This window comes from Heliangelus exortis, chromosome 6 (genome assembly GCF_036169615.1).
Source record: "Heliangelus exortis chromosome 6, bHelExo1.hap1, whole genome shotgun sequence".
NCBI lineage: Eukaryota > Metazoa > Chordata > Aves > Apodiformes > Trochilidae > Heliangelus > Heliangelus exortis.
The window spans coordinates 18,670,039-18,690,825 of NC_092427.1; the positions used below are offsets into that span (position 1 = coordinate 18,670,039).

The 20,787-nt window shown below is 55.1% G+C and overlaps 1 protein-coding gene and 1 long non-coding RNA gene across 2 annotated transcripts in view; both read left to right on the forward strand.

The window, feature by feature from the left end:
* Positions 1–2,506: 2,506 nt before the first annotated feature.
* Positions 2,507–5,757, forward strand: LOC139797265 (uncharacterized). Its single transcript, XR_011726380.1, has 3 exons — positions 2,507–2,677; positions 3,411–3,711; positions 5,280–5,757. It is a non-coding gene; the product is annotated as an uncharacterized lncRNA (long non-coding RNA).
* A 5,452-nt stretch (positions 5,758–11,209) lies between these two features.
* The window catches only part of COL18A1 (collagen type XVIII alpha 1 chain), a 42,953-nt gene continuing 33,375 nt past the window's right edge, over positions 11,210–20,787 (forward strand). Inside the window, exons 1-2 of the mRNA XM_071746960.1 lie at positions 11,210–11,425; positions 11,913–11,980. Of these exons, the coding sequence (XP_071603061.1) occupies positions 11,415–11,425; positions 11,913–11,980 (79 nt within the window). The 5' untranslated portion in view covers positions 11,210–11,414. The remainder of the gene's footprint in view (positions 11,426–11,912; positions 11,981–20,787) is intronic.

Sequence of the window (20,787 nt, forward strand, 5' to 3'; positions counted from 1 at the left end):
GGTGCTGTGGCTGGAGGTGGGAGCTACCTTTCTGGCTCTGGGACACTCACTGCTGCCTGGGTGGGCGACAGGCTGTGACACTGCTGCTCAAAGCACTGGAGAGGGGAGGGGGAGAAAAGAGGCAACTGCTGCTGGAAAGTGGTGTTTTGCAGGCATTTACTCAGATCTCAAGGGGATGTGTCCCTAATAAGGAGTTGGAGGTGGTCACCAGGGTTTCCATCTGTGTCTTGTCCTCTGTTGGGTTTGGAGCTTACATATGGTCACAGCCTTGAACCTTGCTGCTAGGTGAGCCCCGTGGGGTGCCAGCACTGCTACCACCTGGGCTGAGAACCTCCCAATTCTCAAAAAAACCCCAACTGCTTGGTGCTCACCTTTAATCAGGACCTGTCCTGGCAAAGCAGGAGAGCCTGGTGGTGCTCTTGCATCCTGCCCAAAGGATGGCTCTATCTGTGGCAGCATCCAGAAACTGCCAGTAGAGGCTTAGGGAATTACCCTGGCTGAAGTGCCACAGTAAGAGGAGTGGTGAGTTTGGAATATCTTGGTATCTACTTATTTGACCAGCCACAGAAACATCCTTTTCAGATCAGGGAATGATGGCTAGGGCAGGGCAGGGATCCCCAGGTTCCTCCACACAGGGCCCAGACAGATCCAGTTCTCAAGAAGCCAGTGCAGTTGATGGGCCACTGAGATGTTCCTCTCCCTGTGTACTTCTCATGCAGCGGCATTGTGAGTTTTGATGACAGAGCCAGGTGCCATCCAGGCACTGTTCATCTGACCCTGCACAGAGGAAATTCATCCCAAAAAAGACAGATCCATGTCAGTTCAACTCCATGACCAGCTTGCTTCAGGACTGATGTGGACAGTAGCCTCCAGGCTGGTATTTCTTCTCATCACCTGACTCACCAGCTCAGTTCCCCATTGAGATCAGAAATAAGAACCATGCATGGGTGATGCACCCTTTTTGGAAATACCCCTTGTAAGCTGTGACCTTCTGTGTGAACAACAGTGAAAGCAAAGACCAGACACATGCAAAAGAAAGCTCCATCAGTGTGAAAGTGTTTTCTGAGCTGATGTCATGATGGGTACTGTCACCAGCTGCCTGCTGTTGTCCACAGCACAACCACAAGTTCGATGATGCTGGGTAGTAGGAATTTGCTCAGAGTAGGGAGCAGGGGGTCTGGCAGAGGCACAGCACAACCCACCCACTTGGCTCCTGGCACTTTGCCCCAAGGCATGGCTTGTTTCTCTTTCCCCGAGATGCCCAGCAACTTTGTGGATGGATACAAGGTCTGAGCAGCTCTGCCCACTGCCATCAACAGGAGTGAGCTGGCTGGATCCATCCCCTGAGCTGCCATGTAACAGCAGGGCTGCATCCCTCTGGAGGGTGAGCTGAGGGAGGGAGTGAGTCCTCCTCCTAGAATCATCTTCTGACCCCCCTACCCTCCCTGCTTAGTCCATAGCACCACATCAAGAACTACCAGACCCAAGAGCAGCTCCTGGCTAGGACATGTTTCCCCACAGCCTGGCTTTGACATTGCCACCTGCTAGGACAATCGTGGCTCAAGCGCCTCATTGCACCTCTGCTATAGATACTTGTGGGAGGGCATTGATCTCTGGAGGCATCAATCTCCTGAGGTATTGCTCAGTGAAAGCAGGATGGAGGCAGAAAGGGTAGGTGCTGAAGCCTGTTCCCCTTGAAGGTGAAGCTATGTTGACTGGGGAATGGGTGCCTTGTGGCATATTCCTTCGAGGTGTTTGGAAATGTGATGGGGGAGGTAAGTCAAGCTTTTGTGTGCTGGCCCATTATAGGAAGCACCAGTCTGCAGAAACAGGATGTTTTAATGGATTTTTTTCTCTCTCTCCTTCACTATCTCCCCTTCTGTCACATTCTCATCAAAAAGCCGGGCTCTGAATTTCATATCCACAAAAACAGCTCTGCCAGCTGGCCTCTCCTGGAGAGCTGGCCCCAGCAACTCCCAGAACACTGCAGGAACCCACAGCCTCGCTGCTCACCCACCAGGGAATTGCCCTGTGGAGCCATTTTGTCCCAGGAGGTCTGAGGAAGCCCCCCACCATACCTGGAAGCTGGCAGGACCCATCCTTGCTGCCCTGTAATCTGCATCCTGCTGCTAGGAGAGGTGATGGCTCCCACCCAGGCCCCCCCTAAAGCCCCCTGCACCGCCCTGTGGGGCAGAGCACACACGGGACAGGCTGAGGGCGCATCTGCTTCCTCGCAGAATCTTCACCTCCCAAGGGATCTGTAGAAGTTTTCTCCCTTGCATTCGCTGCCTGGTAGCTCAGCAGGCTCCAGGCTGCCGGCCCCTTTCTCAGCTCCCGGTTCGCTGCCGCAAAGATCAGCAGAGGGCAGGGCAATCCCACCAAAGGGTGTCTGAGGACAATTCCCAGCATCCCACCGCAGCGCCAGGGATGGCGGATGCAGACGACAGAGGGGGCGGGGGTGCCCAGCCGACCCTCCTCCCCGGGGAGGGTGCAGCCAGCCGGAAAAGGGCCCTGCCAGAAACAGGCAGGTGCTGACAAAATTGCTGTCGCAGGATCCAGGGATCCTCCTCGGAGCTTGGGAGCTGCGGAGCTCCACCGAGCCCGGTCAGGAGAGCACCAAGGCCTCTGGTGCCCCAGCGCGGAGCTACTCTGCTCTGCCAGCCATGGCTGGGGGCAGGTAACAGGGTCTGTCAGCAAGAGGCTGGATGGGGACTGAGGTCCAGACAGGAGCAGCAGGAAAAGGGGATGGAGGCAACACCAGGAGCAAGGCAGAAGCATGGGCCAGAGGGCTCCGTCAGGAGATGGGGCCGGACACAAAGACCAGGTCCCTGCAGCACCTGTCCAAGGGCCATGGCTCAGGATCCTTCTGGAGAAACAAACAGTAACGGACATGCCCTGGCAGAGCTTAGGCCAAGACTGGGTGCCCAGGAGCAGCTGAAGTGAGCACAGGGCCTCACAGCTGGAGAGTGCGTGGGTGGGAATATGTGGGTGGGTGTTCCAGGTGAGGGTGTTCAGGGTCATCAAGACCCATTAATGCCATCAGGAGCGGGACACCTGGAGAAACCCCAGATCCGAGCAGGAGTGCAGGGCAGACAGTGCCTCAAGGGTGCAGCTTCTGTTGGGGCTTCTCCTCAAGATGGCGCTTGAGGGGATCTTCATGTTGATGGTGCCCGTGTGTGGCTGTGGATGGCCGCCTGTGGCCTGTTTCTCTGCTCCTCTCTTCAAAACGTGGAGCTGGGGGATGTTTCCCGTGTTTCCTGGGGGTGATCTGCCGGTTCAGGGAATACCACCAGATAAGCAATTCTAGCAGGGTTGGTTTTGCAGGGGTGGGTTGGTATGCATGCCTGGAGGGTGTGCTGCTTCCCCAGCTTGCCAGGCATGTCTGCCATGGCCCTCATTGTGCTCCACAGGGCTCTGAGCCTCACCAGCAAAAAAGTTCTGCAGGACTTGCTGAGCAGGGGCAGGTGGAAAGTATGCCTGTGGGGACATATCTGCAAGTGTCTCTCCAAGATGAGAGGGCCAGGGATGGGTTTCTATGGGAAACTCCAGTGTCTTGCCTGAGCACGTGTGACAAACAGCTGGAGCTTTGATAAGCAGTTTTGTGGGAAGAAAAGGTACCAGCAAGTGTCCGAGGATCTCCCAGCACCATACAAGAGCCAGCATCAAGAGCCTCTTCTTGCCCTCAATCCAGCACTGTTCAAAAGATCAGAGGTGAGCACAGATAACTGCAAACCCATACCTGTCCCATCTACCTGCTGTATCTGGGGAGAGCCGGGACACCTGAAGATGTCTCTGAGAAATGAGGCAGGAGCAGTCATTTTCATGCTGCAGTCAACCCAAGCATGGTAGGGGACTGGAAAGGGCCCCTTCTTCCCCAGCTCCAGCTGAAACAAGGGCAGAAGTAGAAGTGCACTCCAAGCCTGCAGGGTCCCAGTTTGCACCTTGTTTCTCTGCTGGGGAATATGGGGGGTGGGAATTTGGCAGCTGACCCTCTTTGGAAAGGGTCCAGCTGCCTTAGGAGAAATTCCTCACATATCTTTGCTGTGAAGAAAGTGCTGACCTGTTTGGGGGCGTTTGCTGAGCAAGTGAAGTGAGCCAAAGGCAGCTTATAAGCACTGGGAGAAAATGGCCCATTTTCTCATCACTGTATTCAGACAGCAAGTCAGGCCCTTTGGGGAAAGCAGTGCCTAGTGGCAGTCATTTTGTATGCCAAAAGCACCTCCACTAAAATGCCCTGATCCGTGCTTGCTGCCTTCACACAGTGCTGGGAAGATGCTCCTACTATAGCAGAGAAGCTGATGGTGCCATGCTGCAAGGGGGATGATTATTTGAGGATGAAGCTACATTCAGGCTGCTTGGCCAGACACTGGTACCCAGGACCTCTCTGTGGTGTCCTCTGAAACCCTGCCCATGTCAGGGCTGACATTCAGGGAACATGTAGAGAGCTGGAGTCTTGGTGTAGGGATGAGATGGTGGGACAGAGACAGGGGGCTATGGTTGGACTTGGAGCACCTGGTCTGGCCTGATGTGGCAGCAAATGTTCAGTACACTTTTGAAAGTGCTAGCAGGAAAACAAACAGAGAAATTGCAGTAAATAAGGAAGGCAAATCAGGTCCCCTGCAGTGCCAGGAAAGCAGCCAGCAATTGTAGCAAAAAACTGGAGCAAGGGCAAACCTACCCTTAAGTCAGGTACTTTGCAATTTTAGAGGAAGCTGTAATAAGGGGACACTTAAACTGTGCATTTGTGGACTGTCAAGGGGCAAGATGTAAGGATGCAGAGCATGGTACCACCCCCTCCCCCCCCCAGAAGCAGCCTGAGAACCACCAGGAGAAGATGCTTTTCTGGCACTGCTCTTGCATAGCACATGAGGCTTAGTTTGGGAGAGTCTAGACCAGCTGTTATATCACTTGGTTTTCATTTTATGGTAAGGAACAGTCAGCACATGGTTATTTGATTTTGAGACAAGAAACTGTGTAAAATTGAGGAAATGTTTAAAAACAAGAAAAAAACGAGCTAATCACTGGCCAGACCCCTGTCTCCCAGGCTGGGGGCAGCCTGGCACCTCAGTGCATCCTGGCACAGGGAATTGGGGCATACCCTCAGGACATCCAGCTGTTGGGCAGCCTGGGATGGGCTGGGCTGGCCTCACAGAGCCAGCCAGCATAAGCTCCTCTGTGGGGAGCTGGGAATTTCCTCTTCCCAGGGAGGAAACAGCTCCTATTTTGAGTCTTGCTGGAGCAAAGGACATCAATTTTTTAATTTTCTTTTTTTTTTCCAGCTGAGTCAAAGATGACTGTTCCTCTCCAGGGGAGATGCTGAGTGCAGTCTGGGACAGAGGAGGTAACAACTTCAGGGCTGCTGGGAGGCTCCCCAAGGAAGCAGCACTTCCCCATGCCAGGACTTTCAGTTTTGGAGCTGTTTGTTCTCTGTGCTACCTCCACACAGCTCAGACATGCTTCACTCCTGACACAGCATCCCCCAGGCCCCCTGCTCCCTCCTCTGTTATCCCACCCACATCCCACTCCCCATGCCTGAGCCAATGACAGCCCCAGAGTGTTGTGCCTGACACTAATGCTTACAGGGCTGCCCCCCAAGTGGCAGCCTGGGCTTAGCCCCCTTACCATACCAGACCTGGAGACCTTGTCTTGCCTGATATAATTTTAAAACCCTTCCTTAAGCAAACACCTATCTGTCAATGTGGGAAGGAAAAGGAACATGCTCTTTTTCTCAAGTTAAAAATAAACCTCTTTTCAAGAGGTCTCTCTGAAAGGGCTGGGGAAGGGAAGCAGAAATCCGGATGAGTTTGCTTCCTCTGTGGCTGCTGCTCACACCAAGCAGGGCAGGTGGGCATTGATTTAAATTGAACAGCACTTTCTGGAAGAAAATGTGGACTTGTGGGCAGAGCTTGCTGGGGCATAGCACCCAGGGGCAGGCCATGCCAAGGGAGGGGGAGCCCCGGGTACTCATCCCAGCTGGGAGCTGGAGGATGTGGGTGGCTCCCTCCCATGTAGGAGGGACATGGGAGGACTGGAGTTTGCAGGCAGGGTGTCCCGGTGTGGGAGGACTCCTCCCCTGGATGAGGAACTCAGGCATCACAGCCAAGCAGGGCATTTTAGGGAAGGATTCAGGAGCAATCCCAGCATTGCTGGGTTTGGCAGAACTGGGAACAGCTGATGCTCCCAGTGAGCCTCAGCCCTGCAGAGGGGTGGAAGGGGCAGAGGGTGACCTGGTGTCCTCACTGGGTGGGTGATGGTGGCACAGATTGGCATCTCCATGGGCAGGGACAAAAGATGATGCTGGTGGATGCCATGATCCTGGCCATGGGCTGGTCCCCTTGCACTTCCATAGTGTCTGTAGTTGTGACATCAGGGATATTGGCTGGAGATGTGCCTGCCCAGGCTCTTCAGGACCTGCTCAGAACCATGAATTTCTCTTCTCCCTTTCTAACTGGTCATGTCCAGCTCCCCACCTTACTCTGGCAGCAAGTGCTGTGGCTGGGGACAGAAAACTCCCTCTGGGATCTGCTCTCAGCCTCTCTGCTGGGCCTCAGCAAGTGTCCCCAGTGCTGGTGATGCAGCTGCAGTGAGTAACAGCTCCACATCCACCTCACCCACCAGCTCTGTGAGCATTTGTACCTTCATCATCTCCCTCTCCTCCCCTGCCAGAGCCCCTGCTGGGTGGTTTCACCCCTCAGGCAGCTGCTCCAATCCCTCCATCTTGTCAGATGCTTCTCACCCCAGCTCCACCAGGTCCCTCTGAAGCTGTGGGGGACAAGGCCTGCACCTTGCACCTGGTATGCAGAGGCACCACAGTTTCGTGCAGCTCCAGAGCTCTGCCTTTCTTATTTTTCACAAGCTGTGCAGAAGGGAACAAGTGCCATTTCCCACAGGCAGCCAAGAGGCAGAGACTCAAGGGCGAGCCACTGGGATGAGGCATGCAAGAAGCATCCACTTCGTCCTGTTTCCCATGAAATGCTTCTCTCAGTCATCCCTTCTTATGATGTGTGCTGAAGTATTGCTTTTTTCCCCTGGAGTGGATGAGTCACAGAGAAGTTAGGAGGGAGTGGAGGCTTCCAGGACACCCCAGGTGCCCATGGCTGGTGGGGAGGCTGCCAGGGGGGAGCAGGCACTGCCCAGGGTTGCAGGCCTGCATTTGTCCGTGTCCCTGCATTTGGGTGCAGCAGTCTGGGACTTGTCCTCTCCTTGCCAACACTGCATGGGACTCTACAGTTCCTTGGATAGGAATGGGGATGCCTCCTCTGGCCCCCCTCCTCCTTCTTCCCCAGGGAGGAGTTTACTGCACACAAGGGAGCAAGCTCTCAGCCTCTGCTGAATTAGCAGCTGTGTATCTGCTGGCTCCAGAGCAAATGCTCTCTCTTGCCCTTTTCTCTCATGTATTGCTCAGCTCTTTTATTGTCGATATCCAGCTTGGGAATGGGCCAGGCCATCTCCATCACATTGCAACTGCCCCAGGACAAAAGCTCTCCACAGTACATGGCCCAGGGTGAGGCAGCCACTCCCCACCCAGCTCTATGTGGGGGGGTCCAGGCTCTGTGGTGGATGGGGGGCTGTGCCAGCTGATGTTGGGGGACTGCAGACAGGAGTTTGTCCCATCCCTACTGAGGTAGGAGGTGATGGAGCAGTGTTCCCCCGCTCACCTTCATGCCAAGCAGCAGCAATTCACACCATCCCATCCTCCTGCATCCATGGGAGGGATGCAGGTGGGCTTCAGATCCTGGAGCCTTCTGCTGTTGGCCAGGTCTCTGGCTGCCCTCGTAACCACTCCCTCTGCCCTCTGCAGCCCCTTGCTAATGTGCCCCCCAGATCTGGCTGCTGAGGCCAGGTATGGTGCTGCTACACTCACAGCTTCTGGCACCTCAACCTGGCTTAGCTCGTCCCCCGCCTACGTGGGCAAGTAATGTGCTCCCTAGTCAGCCAAGCCAGATTTTTTTCATGTGGGGAATATCTGGATTTCCAATTATCCCCACTCCCTGTCTGAGCTCCTTGGGTCCTTCCCAAACGCCCACCTTTGTGCCTGTGAGTGCTTCACCTCCGGAAAGGAGGGAACCCTTTTTCTACTACCTCATCCCCTGCCAGATCCTTGTTGAAGGGAGGGCATGGTTCTGCCCTTTGCAGACAACATTTTCCCAGGACCAGCTCCTCCACCACTGTCCTGATCTGGGTCTGGGACATCAGCAGACATGGGCTTCTGAGCCAGAGCAATGGATGTGGCAGAGAGATGCAAAATTGGCTGGTGCCAGCAGTCCTGAATACTCACACCAGGGGCTGCAGCTTGAAGAAGGTGGCTTTGACATGGACAAATGGCACATCAAAGTGGCAGGACTGGCCATGGCCACTGCTGGGGGTTGGCACAGACAACACGGTGGTTTTATGCTCCAGCCTTTGTTTTTCTGCACAGACCCTTGCCAAATACTGTCCTTTGCCTCCTCGTCTCTTGCCCCCAGCCCTATTGTCCCTTATTGCACCCCTGCCACTCCCATGGCACTTGAGTCACGGCTCCTCGGGCCACCCGGGGACACGCTGCCCTTCACAGCACAGGGACAGCACAGGGGCAGCCGTCGCGTCGAAGCCACTTCGGGAGGGTGACATGCACCCGGGCCATGCGTACCAGCCCCGGAGCCACTGCCAGGGACTCGCCTGGGTTGCAGAGGCCTCTTTCCAACCCCTCCCTTCTGCCCAAAGGAGGGAAAAACAGTCCAGTCATCCCGCAGGGTTGCCAGGGTGACATTTTTTTTTTAATTTTTTTTTTTTTTTTTTTTGGCCGCCGCGCTGTCCCAACCGCTGAGCTGGCAGGGTCTGTGTGCTGGGAGCCGGGGCAGTCCCTCTGTCCCCGCACCGGGGTGCCCTTGCCTGAGGCCACCCAGCAGTGCAGGACCACCATCCGTGGGATGCAGCCGGGAGGGAGCCAGGCAGCAGGGGTGGGGGGGGGACAGCGGGACCCTGGAGGTGCCGTGCAGAAATGCAGAATGCCAAAGCTTCGCTGGAGTTTGAAGCCCGCGGGGCCAGGAGGGGCCTTTTAAGCTGGGGCTTGGGAAGTCGTGGCTGCGAGCAGCCGAGCTACCACCGAAGCGCTGCTGGTTTCCATTTGTTCGGCTTTCGAAAGAGCTGCTTCCCTGGCAGCCTGTGTCCCCCCTCCTCCACCGGGGTGGGCAGTGTTTGTTTGCTTGGGAAAAGATGAGCCTCATTATCTGTCCGTCGTAGCTCTCAAACTTTAAAGCGCAGTGGGAGGAAATTTTATGATGGGAAACTGCCCTGGTGTCAGCCAGGCGCTCTGCACGGAGGGCTGCGGGGGGTAAGATGGGAGGGGGGGGGGGGGAAGATTGCCCCGTGGTGGTGGGGCTGGCACTGGGGCAAAGAGGGAAGGCAGGAGGGAAAGCAAAAGGTGACATGCTCCAACCTGCCACGTGTCCTCTCCTGGCCAACAAGCGGGAGCTGGGGGAGGACGACCAGGCTGGGCAGAGCCCGGAGGTGCAGCAAGGAGGAAGTCTGGCTGGAAAGCAGATCCAGGTTCACCTGCAGCACCCAGCGATTACATCTCCGATCTGGGTGAAGTGCCGGCTCTGTCAGAGTGTGGGAAGGTCCAGGCAGGAGGTCAGGGTTGCCCCAACCAGGTTTGCGCCTCCTGGCCCTTGCGGCCCATGCTGATAACGATAGTGAAGGGCCAGGGCTGCGTTTCTCTGCTGAGCTCCAACAATGCCCAGAGCTGCAAGTGGCTTCTCCCACTTCGCGGGAGCATTTGCCCTCCCACTCCCATCCTTAAAAGCCATCTCACTATGAAGATACCGCTGCTATCGGGGAAGGAGAGAGACCCACCCCTCGGAGGAGGGGGACCATTTTCTGATTGCAAGGATTTTTTTTCAAGCACCCCAAGACACTCCTCCCACTTGCTCAATGCTCTTCAGACCCAGTGCCATCCTGACTCCTCCTGCAGCCCATCCACCCCTCCAAAAACCCTTCACGAAATGGCAGCCCCGGTAATTCAGGGCTGCCACGTGTTGCCTTTGTGTAGCTCAGGTACTCGAGCAACACACCAGTGTCTACCTGGAGGAAAGGAATCCAGCTGCGGGAGAAGAAAGGGGCAGTAAATCACTCAGCATCCAGCCGGGAAAGCGTAAATTTAACAGTCCTGACTGCATGAAATCATTCTGCACCCAAACAAAAGGCAGTTTCGGTGTCTATTCATCGCCCCCAGACTGGGGTCGTGCCGAGGGGCTGCCTGCCTTTGGGTCTGTAGTGCAAGGCACGGTGAAAAGATTTATTTTAGAAGACAAATAGGAATAGCGTGCACCTTCGCGAGCACAGAGATGAGCAGCTGGATGTCATGGTTTATTCTGCTAGATCCAAACCGTGGCTTAGACTAAACACCGCCTCTGCCATCAGTGAATCACTTCTAGATCCCCTGGAAGTTTCCAGGGCTTGGATTTCAGAAGGTTGCTGCCGCGGGGCACTAAAATGCTGCGGAAGACAAAGCAAGGTGTGGCAGGTTTTGTGGGGATTAACCTGCCCGCCACAGAGCTGGAGGCAGATGAAAGCTGGGGTAAGGGAAGGTGGTGGAAGTGGGTGGCAGCGCCGGCTTTAACCCCTTTCCCTGCACGGGAAAGGTGAGGTGAGGTGCACTGCTGCTGCCCTCCCGGCAAGGGCTGTCCCGGGAGGGTGCCCAGGGACCCCCAGCCCCTCCCTCCCCCCCATGTTCTGGGCCAGGTTCATTGCATGAACAGCCAGAAGGGCAAGGGAGGCTGGTGGGGTTCCCAAGCCCCCTTCCATTCAGCCAGGAGGAGCGAAGGGCTGCTGGTGTAGGGAAGGGCCAGCGGAAGAGGGCATGGAGTGCCCAGACAGGAGCACCCTTCCCTGGTTGGTTCCCGCAGGGCTCATGTAAGGGAGGAGAGAGGGAATGAGCTCAGCTCACTGATTCACCCCCTCCTTCAAGACCAGGCCTGGCCGGCGAGCCCAAACCCATGGGCTTGGTGGAACAGGAGAAGACGGGGCAGGCCTGGGCTGCTAGTGCGGTGGAAGGGGGGGCAGGGTGCTCCCCGGCGAGGGATACTCCTAAGAGAGGGATGGGTGCTCCTGGGGGAGGGATGAGGTGCTCCTGGAGGAGGGATGCTCCTGGAGGAGCCGTACAGTGCCCCCCGCACACCGGCTGGGCTGGGGCTGCGGCAGAGCCCTGACGCCTTTGCGGGGTGCCCCTGACCCCCTCCCAGCTGCAGAAGCCCAGCGACAATGCAAGCCTCGGGACCAGGGGCGGGCTGAGCCCCCGCCTCAGCATTCCCGTTCCGACACCAGACCCGGGCGGGCCGCCCCTCCCCGCCCTTCCCAATCCCTCCCCTCCCCGCCCCCCGGGCCGTGCCGAGCCGCGCCGAGCCGAGCCGCGCTGCCGGCACCGAGCGGGCACCATGCGCCCAGGGTGAGCGACGGGGCCGGGGGGCTGCGGGCACCGGGGCGGCGAGACCCCGGAGCCTCCGGAGCTGAGAGGGCAGCGCTAGGGCCGAGACCCTAGGGCAGCCGCGGCGGGGGCTAACTGGAACCCCGGTGCACCGGGACCCTTCAGCCTCCGCGGCTTGGGGGGCACCGGTGTACTGTGGAGGGACCCCCGGGGGTACTGGTACCGTGGGGACACCGGAGCAGGCAGAGCTGGGGGAACGGTATCGCGGGGAGCAACCGGGGCTGGGGTTCACTCAGAGTCCGGTGCAGCGGTGCCGCCGAGTCTGGAGGCACCGGTACCGTAGGCACACGGGTAATCCTGAGGGGCACCGGTACCGTGGGGACCCCCGCGCTGCCAGGGCACCCTGGCGCTGCAGGTGGGGGGAAGGCACCGGCGCGGGCGGGGGACAGCCCGGAGCCGGCGGGAGGGTGGGTAATCAACCTCCGGTTCTCTCCTTCCCTTCCCGCAGGTGCCCCCCGCGGCCGCTGCTGCTCGGGCTCTTTGTCCTGCTGGTCCCCGCCGCTGCCCAGGAACCGGGTAACGTGCAGGGGATGCTGGGGGGCGGGGGAGTACCGTGCCCGGGGTCCCAGACTTTGTCCCTGTCTTGAACACCCCCGGAATGCGGTGTGGATGGAGTCAGCTCTGCTCCTCAGCACTCTTGCTAAGGTTGCATCTCCCCTCGGGCCAAAATGCGTGCAGTCTGTGGTCCCCAAAGTGAAGGGTGCTGGGGGGAGTTTCTGCTGAGAGTGGCCGGGTTGGGGTCCTGTGCACCCCATCGCATCGACGGGGCACTTGGGAAAGATGCTGGGGGAACGTGGTGCTGGGCAGCCCTTGAGAGAACTGCCTGGCTTGGATGCTTTGCTGGGGTGAGAGTGGTTTGCCTGGATCTCTGCAGCTGTGGGACAGGTGGCCGTGTTCTGTGTGTGTGTGTGTGTTAGCAGTTTCTGCCCCGCCTGCAAAAGTTTCCCCTGGCGACTTGGCGACCTTGGAAATACTCAAGCCCTGTGTCCTGGGATGCAACACCTCTCAAAGCCCGCCGACTTTTCCCTGCCCTCGGGGCTCTATGAAACACCCAGCTTCTCTCCATCCAGAGCTACTCAGGCCCCAGGAGTGGGGAACTCAGTGCTGACTCAGCTTTCCAGCCTTTCTTTCCCCACGGGGCACGTGGGGAAAAGAACGAGAGCCGGTTCTCCCACTGCCTAAGTGCATGAGCTGCCTGTTTCCCTGCTGAACTTTACCTCCTCGCCGGGGAAGCTTCCTGCCGGCTGCTGGGGCGGTTTCAAACCCTCCTCCCCTTGCAGCCGCTGTCTGGATATGAGCCCAGCAGGGGGTGGCTGACAAGGGGAGCCCCCGGTCCCCTTTGCAAAAGCAACTGAGCTGCAAGCGGTGATGCAAAAGCCAGGTGGGGAAGATCCGAAACCAGGTGAGGCTCTTCTCTGGGATGATCTGGTTGTGTTCTGCTCCCACAGAGCATTGTCAGCAATGTTACAAGACACTGCTTGTGCCCCTCTCTTCAGTCATCATAGGCTGGGTGAGATGTGGTGGAAAGTGGCTGCCCAAGGTACTGGCAAGCTGGAATTTTAACATGTGCTGGCCCGTGAAATTGGTGGGTTATTTACTGGCTTCATGTCATCTAGGAGCAGGTTGGGCATGGCTGTGTGGAGGCTGCCTCTGCCAGTGTGTGGGTCACATCACGGTGTGGTGGGAAGAGACCCCATGGGGGATGCTCAGGACTCCCAGGTGTGCCTGGGAACAGTTAGAGAAGCTCCTGGAGTGCTCCAGACTGCGTTTGGGATGCTGCTTTCTGTAGTGTGGGTGCCTCCCTGGGGACAACTGGAACAAAGCTTTTCTTGGAGGTCTCCAGAGATGGGGACATCATTCCCATTTGAAATAGTGAATTGTCTGTTTAGGTCCCTGGAGACATTCCAGCACAACGAAACAGAGTTGGCGGGCGTAAAGCTGGTTTAGCAGTGGGTACTTGGAACTTCCCACCCCCATCTGTGCCAGCGTCCCAGATCCTGACACAACTCTGGGCACGCAGGGCTGGCCAGGACCCTTTCCATCTTTGAGCAGTGATGCTGGAGGACCCCAAAGAGGATTCACATGGTGTACAGAGGGGTTAAACATTGGGGGGGCTCCATCGGCGCCGGTCACTGCTGGCTGGCAGGGAGGTGCCCGCCTCACCCAGCTGACTTGGCTGTCTCCCAAAAGCAGGCTGCGAATCGGGTTCTAAAAGAATTTACAAGAGAGTTGGTGTGGCCCTTTTTTCCTTCTTTTTTTCCTTCTTTTTTTTTTTCTTTTTTTTCTTTTTTTCTCTCATTCTTTCTCTTTTTCTTTCTATTTTTCTTTCTCTTTTTCTTTCTCCTTCCCCTTCCTTCCTTCCTTCCTTCCTTCCTTCCTTCCTTCCTTCCTTCCTTCCTTCCTTCCTTCCTTCCTTCCTTCCTTCCTTCCTTCCTTCCTTCCTTCCTTCCTTCCTTCCTTCCTTCCTTCCTTCCTTCCTTCCTTCCTTCCTTCCTTCCTTCCTTCCTTCCTTCCTTCCTTCCTTCCTTCCTTCCTTCCTTCCTTCCTTCCTTCCTTCCTTCCTTCCTTCCTCCCTTCCTTCCTTCCTCCCTTCCTCCCTTCCTCCCTTCCTCCCTTCCTCCCTTCCTCCCTTCCTCCCTTCCTCCCTTCCTCCCTTCCTCCCTTCCTCCCTTCCTCCCTTCCTCCCTTCCTCCCTTCCTCCCTTCCTCCCTTCCTCCCTTCCTCCCTTCCTCCCTTCCTCCCTTCCTCCCTTCCTCCCTTCCTCCCTTCCTCCCTCCCTCCCTCCCTCCCTCCCTCCCTCCCTCCCTCCCTCCCTCCCTTTTTTTCTCCCCCTTTTTTTCCTTTTTTTTTCCTTCCCTTCCCTTGGTTCAATGTCCAAAGACTGCAGGGCCTGTTCTGCCAGCTCTCCTTTGTGATGGCTCCTGGGGAATGTTTGCTCTGAAGGCTGTTGTGGCACGGAGATAACCTTTCTGTTTATCTGCCTGCCTTGCAAATTCAGGGGCTTTGCTGCCTGGAGCTGGTCTTACCTCTTATCAACAGATCTCAGGGGTTCCTCAGTGAGGATATGTAGCCACATTGGGGATGGGGATGCTGCAGGGACACTGCTGTGGGACCACTCCTGAGGTTGTAGTGCTGTTGGTGTCCTCCATTCATGGGCTGTGTGTGACACTGGGGAAATCCCTGTTCCCAGGAGACAACCCTGGGACAAGTCCCTGGAGATACTAGATGGAACCCCACTAGTAGGGATTTACAAATCTGGCCAGGGTCTCCTCTCATGACAAGAAGGCCATTGAGGGGCCGGAGTGTGTCCAGAGAAGGGCAATGGAGAAAGGGTCTGGAACAAAATTCTTAGGAGGAGCAGCTGAGGGAACTGGGGGTGTTCAGCCTGGCAAAAAGGAGGCTGTGGGGAGACCTTCTCCTTACAACTGCTTGAAGGGAGGTTGGAATGATGTGGGGGGTGGTCAGTCAGTCTCATCTTACCTCACATGTAACTTATGATAGGGCAAGAAGAAATGTCCTCAAGTTGTGTTGGGGGAGGTTCAGATTGGATATAAGGAACAATTTCTTCCCTGAACGAATGGTCTAGCATTGGAACAAGCTGCCCAGGGCAGTGGTGGAGTCACCGTTCCTGAAGGTGTTCAAAAAACCTGAAAAGTTGGTCTTGATGGTCTTAGAGGTCTTTTCCAACTTGAATGATTCTATGATTCAATCTGGTGGTGGAGATGGCTTGATTTACTTAATTTTCTCTTGCCTGGAGTTTCTCTGTACCTGTTTGAAAGGGGGATAAGCTGGTACATAAAGGTCTTGGCTGGTGAGGAGGAGGATGGAGACAGCACCTGGGACACTGAGCTACCTCCTCCTGCTGTTCAGTATTGCAGGTGCCAGAGCTGTTTGCTGCTGGTGGAGAGGCACGTGCCTCACTTTATTTCCACTTTCAATGGCTCATTGGTGTCAGCGGTTGGAATTCCTTGCAGCAATTCAAAGATGCCTCCAAAGATGAAACAGGTGCTGTGAAAAGCAATTTACAGCCTGTGACATAAGTGCTTTGGCATCGACGCCTGGAGATTTTTGACAGGTGGATCAGAGCTTTTGGAAACATTATTTTAAGAATTTCTTCTAAACACTAGGAGAAGGGCTGCAGGGAATTGGCCACGGGGAGCACCCACTGACTTGGGGAAAGTTGTCTGATAGCATCGTTTGGCTGCTGAGGCTTCTGGGATGGGCTGGAGCAACTGGGGAAGATGCTGTACTCAGAACACTCTGCTGGCTTTTCATTTCCTTATCAGCTGTTTGTAAAACCTTATCTGGGCTGCTGCTTGCTGCTGTGGGAGCTGGTTGGGAGGGAGAGCTGCCTGGGTCTGCCAGCAGCTGGGAGAAGCCAAGCATGTGAATGTGTCCCTGCAGCATTGATGGGTGCTCCCAGGGCTCCTGGTCCATCCCCTGGCAGATGGATCCCATCCTTCCTGCTCCTCCTGTGAGATGAAGCAGCCCCTCTCAGATGGAACTTTGGGGCTGGAAACTCAGTTTAAGAAGAGACCAAGCAACTCCTGCAAAGCTGCAGGTGTTTTCTTCACTTTGCTTGATGCAAGTAACCTTTTCAATCCCCACTCCTAATTTCTCAGTGGTTTTGCAGCTCCATACCTGGCCTCAGTGCAACCCTAGCATCCTCCACCCAAGGCTCCAATGTGATTTCAGGTTCCCATGTGGGGAAAGGGAGCTCCTGGCTTTGTGTGGCTATGTGTGCCTGGGAGCTCCCTGTTGGTGTACAGCCCTGGGAGGACAAGAAAGCTGAGCTCCCTCTGTGGCCACTGGAAGGTCCTTCATGCACATTTCCAGATCCTGCAGAGCTGGGGTTTCTGCTCTGAATAGCTCGTGACATTGCTTCTTATTTGTTTTGGCCTGTAGCTGGAGTAATCTCTTTGCACAGTTCTTATGGTCATAGAATTTGGGTGCTGTTAAACAGCAAACCTGAGCACTTGGAGAAGACAGAGGAACACATTGTGCAATCCTGTTTCAAGTGTTATCATGTGGCTTAAAAAAATCCCCAAGCAGATAAGTGGTGCTGGGATGGCATCTTTTCTCTAGTGGGTGGATGTCACTGCTCCCATTTAAGGAGGGAGGAACTTGTGGAGCAGGGAGTGAGCTGATCCACAGCTGCATCCACTCATGAGCAGGGAGCCTGCAGAGGATGCTGATGAGCGGGGTCCGCAGGTCATGCGGCCACCACTGTTTGCAAACCAGCTTTCTGGGCAGCCCAAGGGGTATCTGCTGGAGCTGAGGTCTGTCCTTGATCTTTTGGGATGGTGAGGGAGGGCTGTTCTCACACTGACTTGTGCCATGAGATGCCATTGTTGTGTCCCCCAGCTTGGTAGAGACACTCGTTGGAGTGGCTCTGGGAGGAAGCTCCAAGGCACACAGGGCAACCTGCTTTTCTACACAAGCCCAAGGCATCTAATTTACCTCTTCCTGTTTTATCATAGAATCCCAGACTGGTTTGGTTTGGAAGGGACCTTAAAGATCATCTATTTCCAACGCCCCTTCCACAGGCAGGCACAGCTCCCACTAGACCAGGTTGCTCCAAGCCCCATCCGACCTGGCCTTCAGCACTTGCAGGGAGGGACCATCCCGGGCAACCTGTTCCTGTGTCTCACCATCCTCATCATAAAACAAAATTTCTTCCTTATGTGCAGTTTAAAGCTATAATCTTTGTTTAAAACTGTTGCTCCACGTCCTGTCACTACAGGCCCTGCTAAAAAGTCTCTCTGTCATTATAAGCTCCCTTTATATACTGAAAGGCTGCAATAAGGTCTTCCTAAGCTCTTCTCCAGGCTGGACAAACTAAACTCTCTCAGCCTTTCTTCACAGCAGAGGTGTTCCAGCCCTCAGACCATTTTTGTGGCCTCCTCTGGACCTCCTACAAAAGCTCTGTGTCCTGGGTACCACAGAGGAAACACAGTCCTTCAGGTGGGATCTAGGGAGAGCAGAGTAGAAGGGGAGAATTGCCTCCATTGACCTGCTGGCCATGCTTTCTACCAGCTCTTGCTCTGATATCTGGTCTTGGTTTAGGTTACCCTACCATGGCCTTATACCCCCATGCTTCTGAGCACTGCCTAGAGCATGGGGATTTGGGGTTCCTGTTGTCCAGCCATGTGAGAAGCCCCTTGGTCCATGCTGGTAGGTGAGTCCACAGTTCATCCTTTCTGTGCTGGAGACCTCATGTTTCTCCTGCTGCCAGGGGCTCCCTGGTCTCCCATGGCTATGTGAGGGACAGACATCCACCATATCCTGCTCAGTAACACCCAAGCAACTCTCCAGTTCAGTGAGGTCAATGCAGGACTCTGTACAGCCAAGAGAGATGTTCCAGGGAGGTGGGTTCAGGGATGACAGGCTGGAGAGGTGGGCCCATGCCAACCTCATGAAGTTCAGCAAGACCAAGTGCAAGGTACTGCATCTGGGTCAGGGCAATCCCAAGCACTGATACAGGCTGGGCAGTGAGTGGCTTGAGAGCAGCCCTGAGGAAAAGGACTTGGGGGTGCTGGGGGATGAGAAGCTCAACATGAGCCATCAGTGCACACTTGCAGCCTAGAAAGCCGACGGGATCCTTGGCTGCATCAAGAGAAGTGTGGCCAGCAGGTCCAGGGAGGGGATTCTCCCCCTCGGCTCTGCTCTCGGGAGACCCCACCTGGAGTGCTGCATCCAGTTCTGGAGCCCCTTTTACAGGAGGGACATGGATGTGCTGGAGTGTGTCCAGAGAAGGGCCATGAGGATGATCAGAGGGCTGGAGCAGCTCTCCTGTGAAGACAGACTGAGAGAGTTGGGGTTGTTCAGTCTGGAGAGGAGAAGGCTCCAAGGAGACCTTATTGTAGCCTTCCAGTGTTTGAAGGGAGCTGCAAGAAAGCTGGGGAGGGACTTGTTAGGATGTCAGGAAGTGATAGGACATGTGGGAATGGATTCAAACTAGAGGTGGGTAGATTTAGATTGGATGTTAGAAGTTCATCACCATGAGGGTGGTGAGACACTGGAACAGGTTTCCCAGAGAGGTGGTGGAAGCCCCATCCCTGGAAGTTTTTAAGGCCAGGCTCTGAGCAACCTGATCTAGTGGGAAGTGTTCCTGCCCATGGCAGGAAGGTTGGAACCAGATGATCTTAAAGGTTCCTTCCAACCCTGAAAATTCTATGATTCTAAGTTCCTCCACCTCTAGGCAATCTTCCCATGTTATTCCAGCTAATGCTACCCTGCCTCAAGAGATGCTCTGGGGTGTGGGCTGCTTTGCAGAGGGTGACATCTCTGGGAGGATGTGTGGAAAGCTGGAGGTGGAGGAGGGATGGAGCCTTGCAAGCTCTCATGCAGGGCTGGCAGGGGCTGCTGCTCAGCTTTGCTGGTGAGGAATTGCCCACTTTGCTGCTGTGGTGGGACGTACATGGCCATACATGTGGTCAGACATACAGGCCCATATATGTGGTCAGACATACACGATGCTGGCTTCTCTCTTGGGCCAGCCTGGTCTGCAGTGACTATTGGGGATGATGATCAGTGATCATTGTGATGATCACAATCCCAGTGAGGGCACTGTGTCTCTTTCAAACTCTGATAGTTTAGCGAGAAGAGAATTAATTCTGGCATTTCAGTAGAGAGTTGAAAGCACTGAGGGAGACATCTGGGATTAAGTATTGGATGTATATCAGCAGCAGAGAGGTATGGGATTAGTAAAGCATTTTAATGATCTTCTAGTGTATCTGATGACATTTGAGAAAATACTGAAGATAAAGCCTTTCCAAGAGCCTCCTGCTCATCTCTCCAGCCAAGACTCCAGCCTGGAGGCAGCATCTGCTGTGAATAGTCTGGGAGACCAGTGCTGGGCTTCACCTCAGCCCTCTTCTGTATCATCTGCCTCCCCTGTTCTGTTCCTCAGCCCTTGGTACCACTGTGTGTGGAGCTGCTGCCCTGTCTTGCTGAGAGCAGGTAGTCAGAAAAGACACTGATGAGTGGGAGGTGGTGGAGAAGAAACCTGCAACAGAGTTGACTGGTGCTAAATCCCCTTGGATAAAAGGGAGTGGGAGAAAGTCCCTGACTTTGTGAATGGAGGCAAGTATGTGGCAGTAGTGTGTTTGTGTAGTTTTTGGCTTTTAATGTGGGACTTGATCAGCCGGAAGAGCTTGTTGCCAAAGACAGAATTGAAGCAAGGAGCTGAATGGGATTAGAAAATGATTTGGATGTTTGTGCAGCTATGGGGGTCTTCCACTGTTGCCTTAATGTGGATTTGGAGTCACTGGGAAAAACATGAGAGTGGAGGCTGCGGGCATGGGGAGAGCTGGAGTGGGCTTGAGGGTGAGAATGGGTCCTGTTAGGTGGGAGTGAAGGAAGAATGTGCTGGAAGGGAACTAGCAGAACCTGGGAAACCTGTAGTTCATACACTCTAGGTAATGTTGCTACAGATTGGGTTGCTGCAGAGTTTCTTAGACACATTTGTGGTTGTCTCCTGTCCTTGGGAAGCTTGGATCTGATATTAATGAGACAGAACCCCTCATTAAAAAGAAAGCCCTTGGGTATCTTGCTGCTCTGTTGCTGCCTGATGTCTCGCATCCCCCCTGGTCACGGGGAGCAGGGTTCCCTGTGGGGTGGGTTGCAGTTTGCTTGGCTTGGCAGTGCTGTGTGCATTTCCCAGCTCTTCCTGCATAATTGCACATCTCAGCCTTGTTCAGGGTGTTCTCTGTTTCTCAGCTCATTTTCCTTCCCCAGCGGCAGTGTGTGCAAGAGCAGACAACCAGCCAAAAAAACCTCAGTGGCCTTGAGGCATGTGTGCTGTTAATAAAGCCTTTGGAGGTGAAGGGCTGGTTCCTGCAAGCCAAAGGTTGGGGTGCATTTTGCCTCCCAGTAAGTGCTGAGGGCAGGGAGGGAGCAGGAAACAGTGGGATGGGGCTGCTCTGGGGACAAGGCTCTGGAGGCTTGCTCTGCTCCTGGCTCCAATCATCAGCTCTGTTTGGCAAGGAGCATCCCCAGTGCTGGAGGCTTCTTTCTTAGTGAGCAACATCTGGTACAGAACATCCCGTGTCTGCTGGTTTTCAGTTGAAAAGGTTGCTTTTGTGGAATTTTTATTGCTTTCTTTTGGCATCACCTCCCAACCCCTTCCTAAGATGGAAATTGTTCATTAATGGATTTTATTGTATTTTTATTTTACTCCCAAGCTTCATCTGCTGGTTCCCTCCTCCCTGGGGGACTGGAAGATCTGGCTGTTCCTCTGACCCTGTCCCCAGGTTGTGGGAGGCTGCTCAAACAGCCTGGGGTGGGAGCATCAGCCAGGGCACCTGTATACTGCAGCTCGC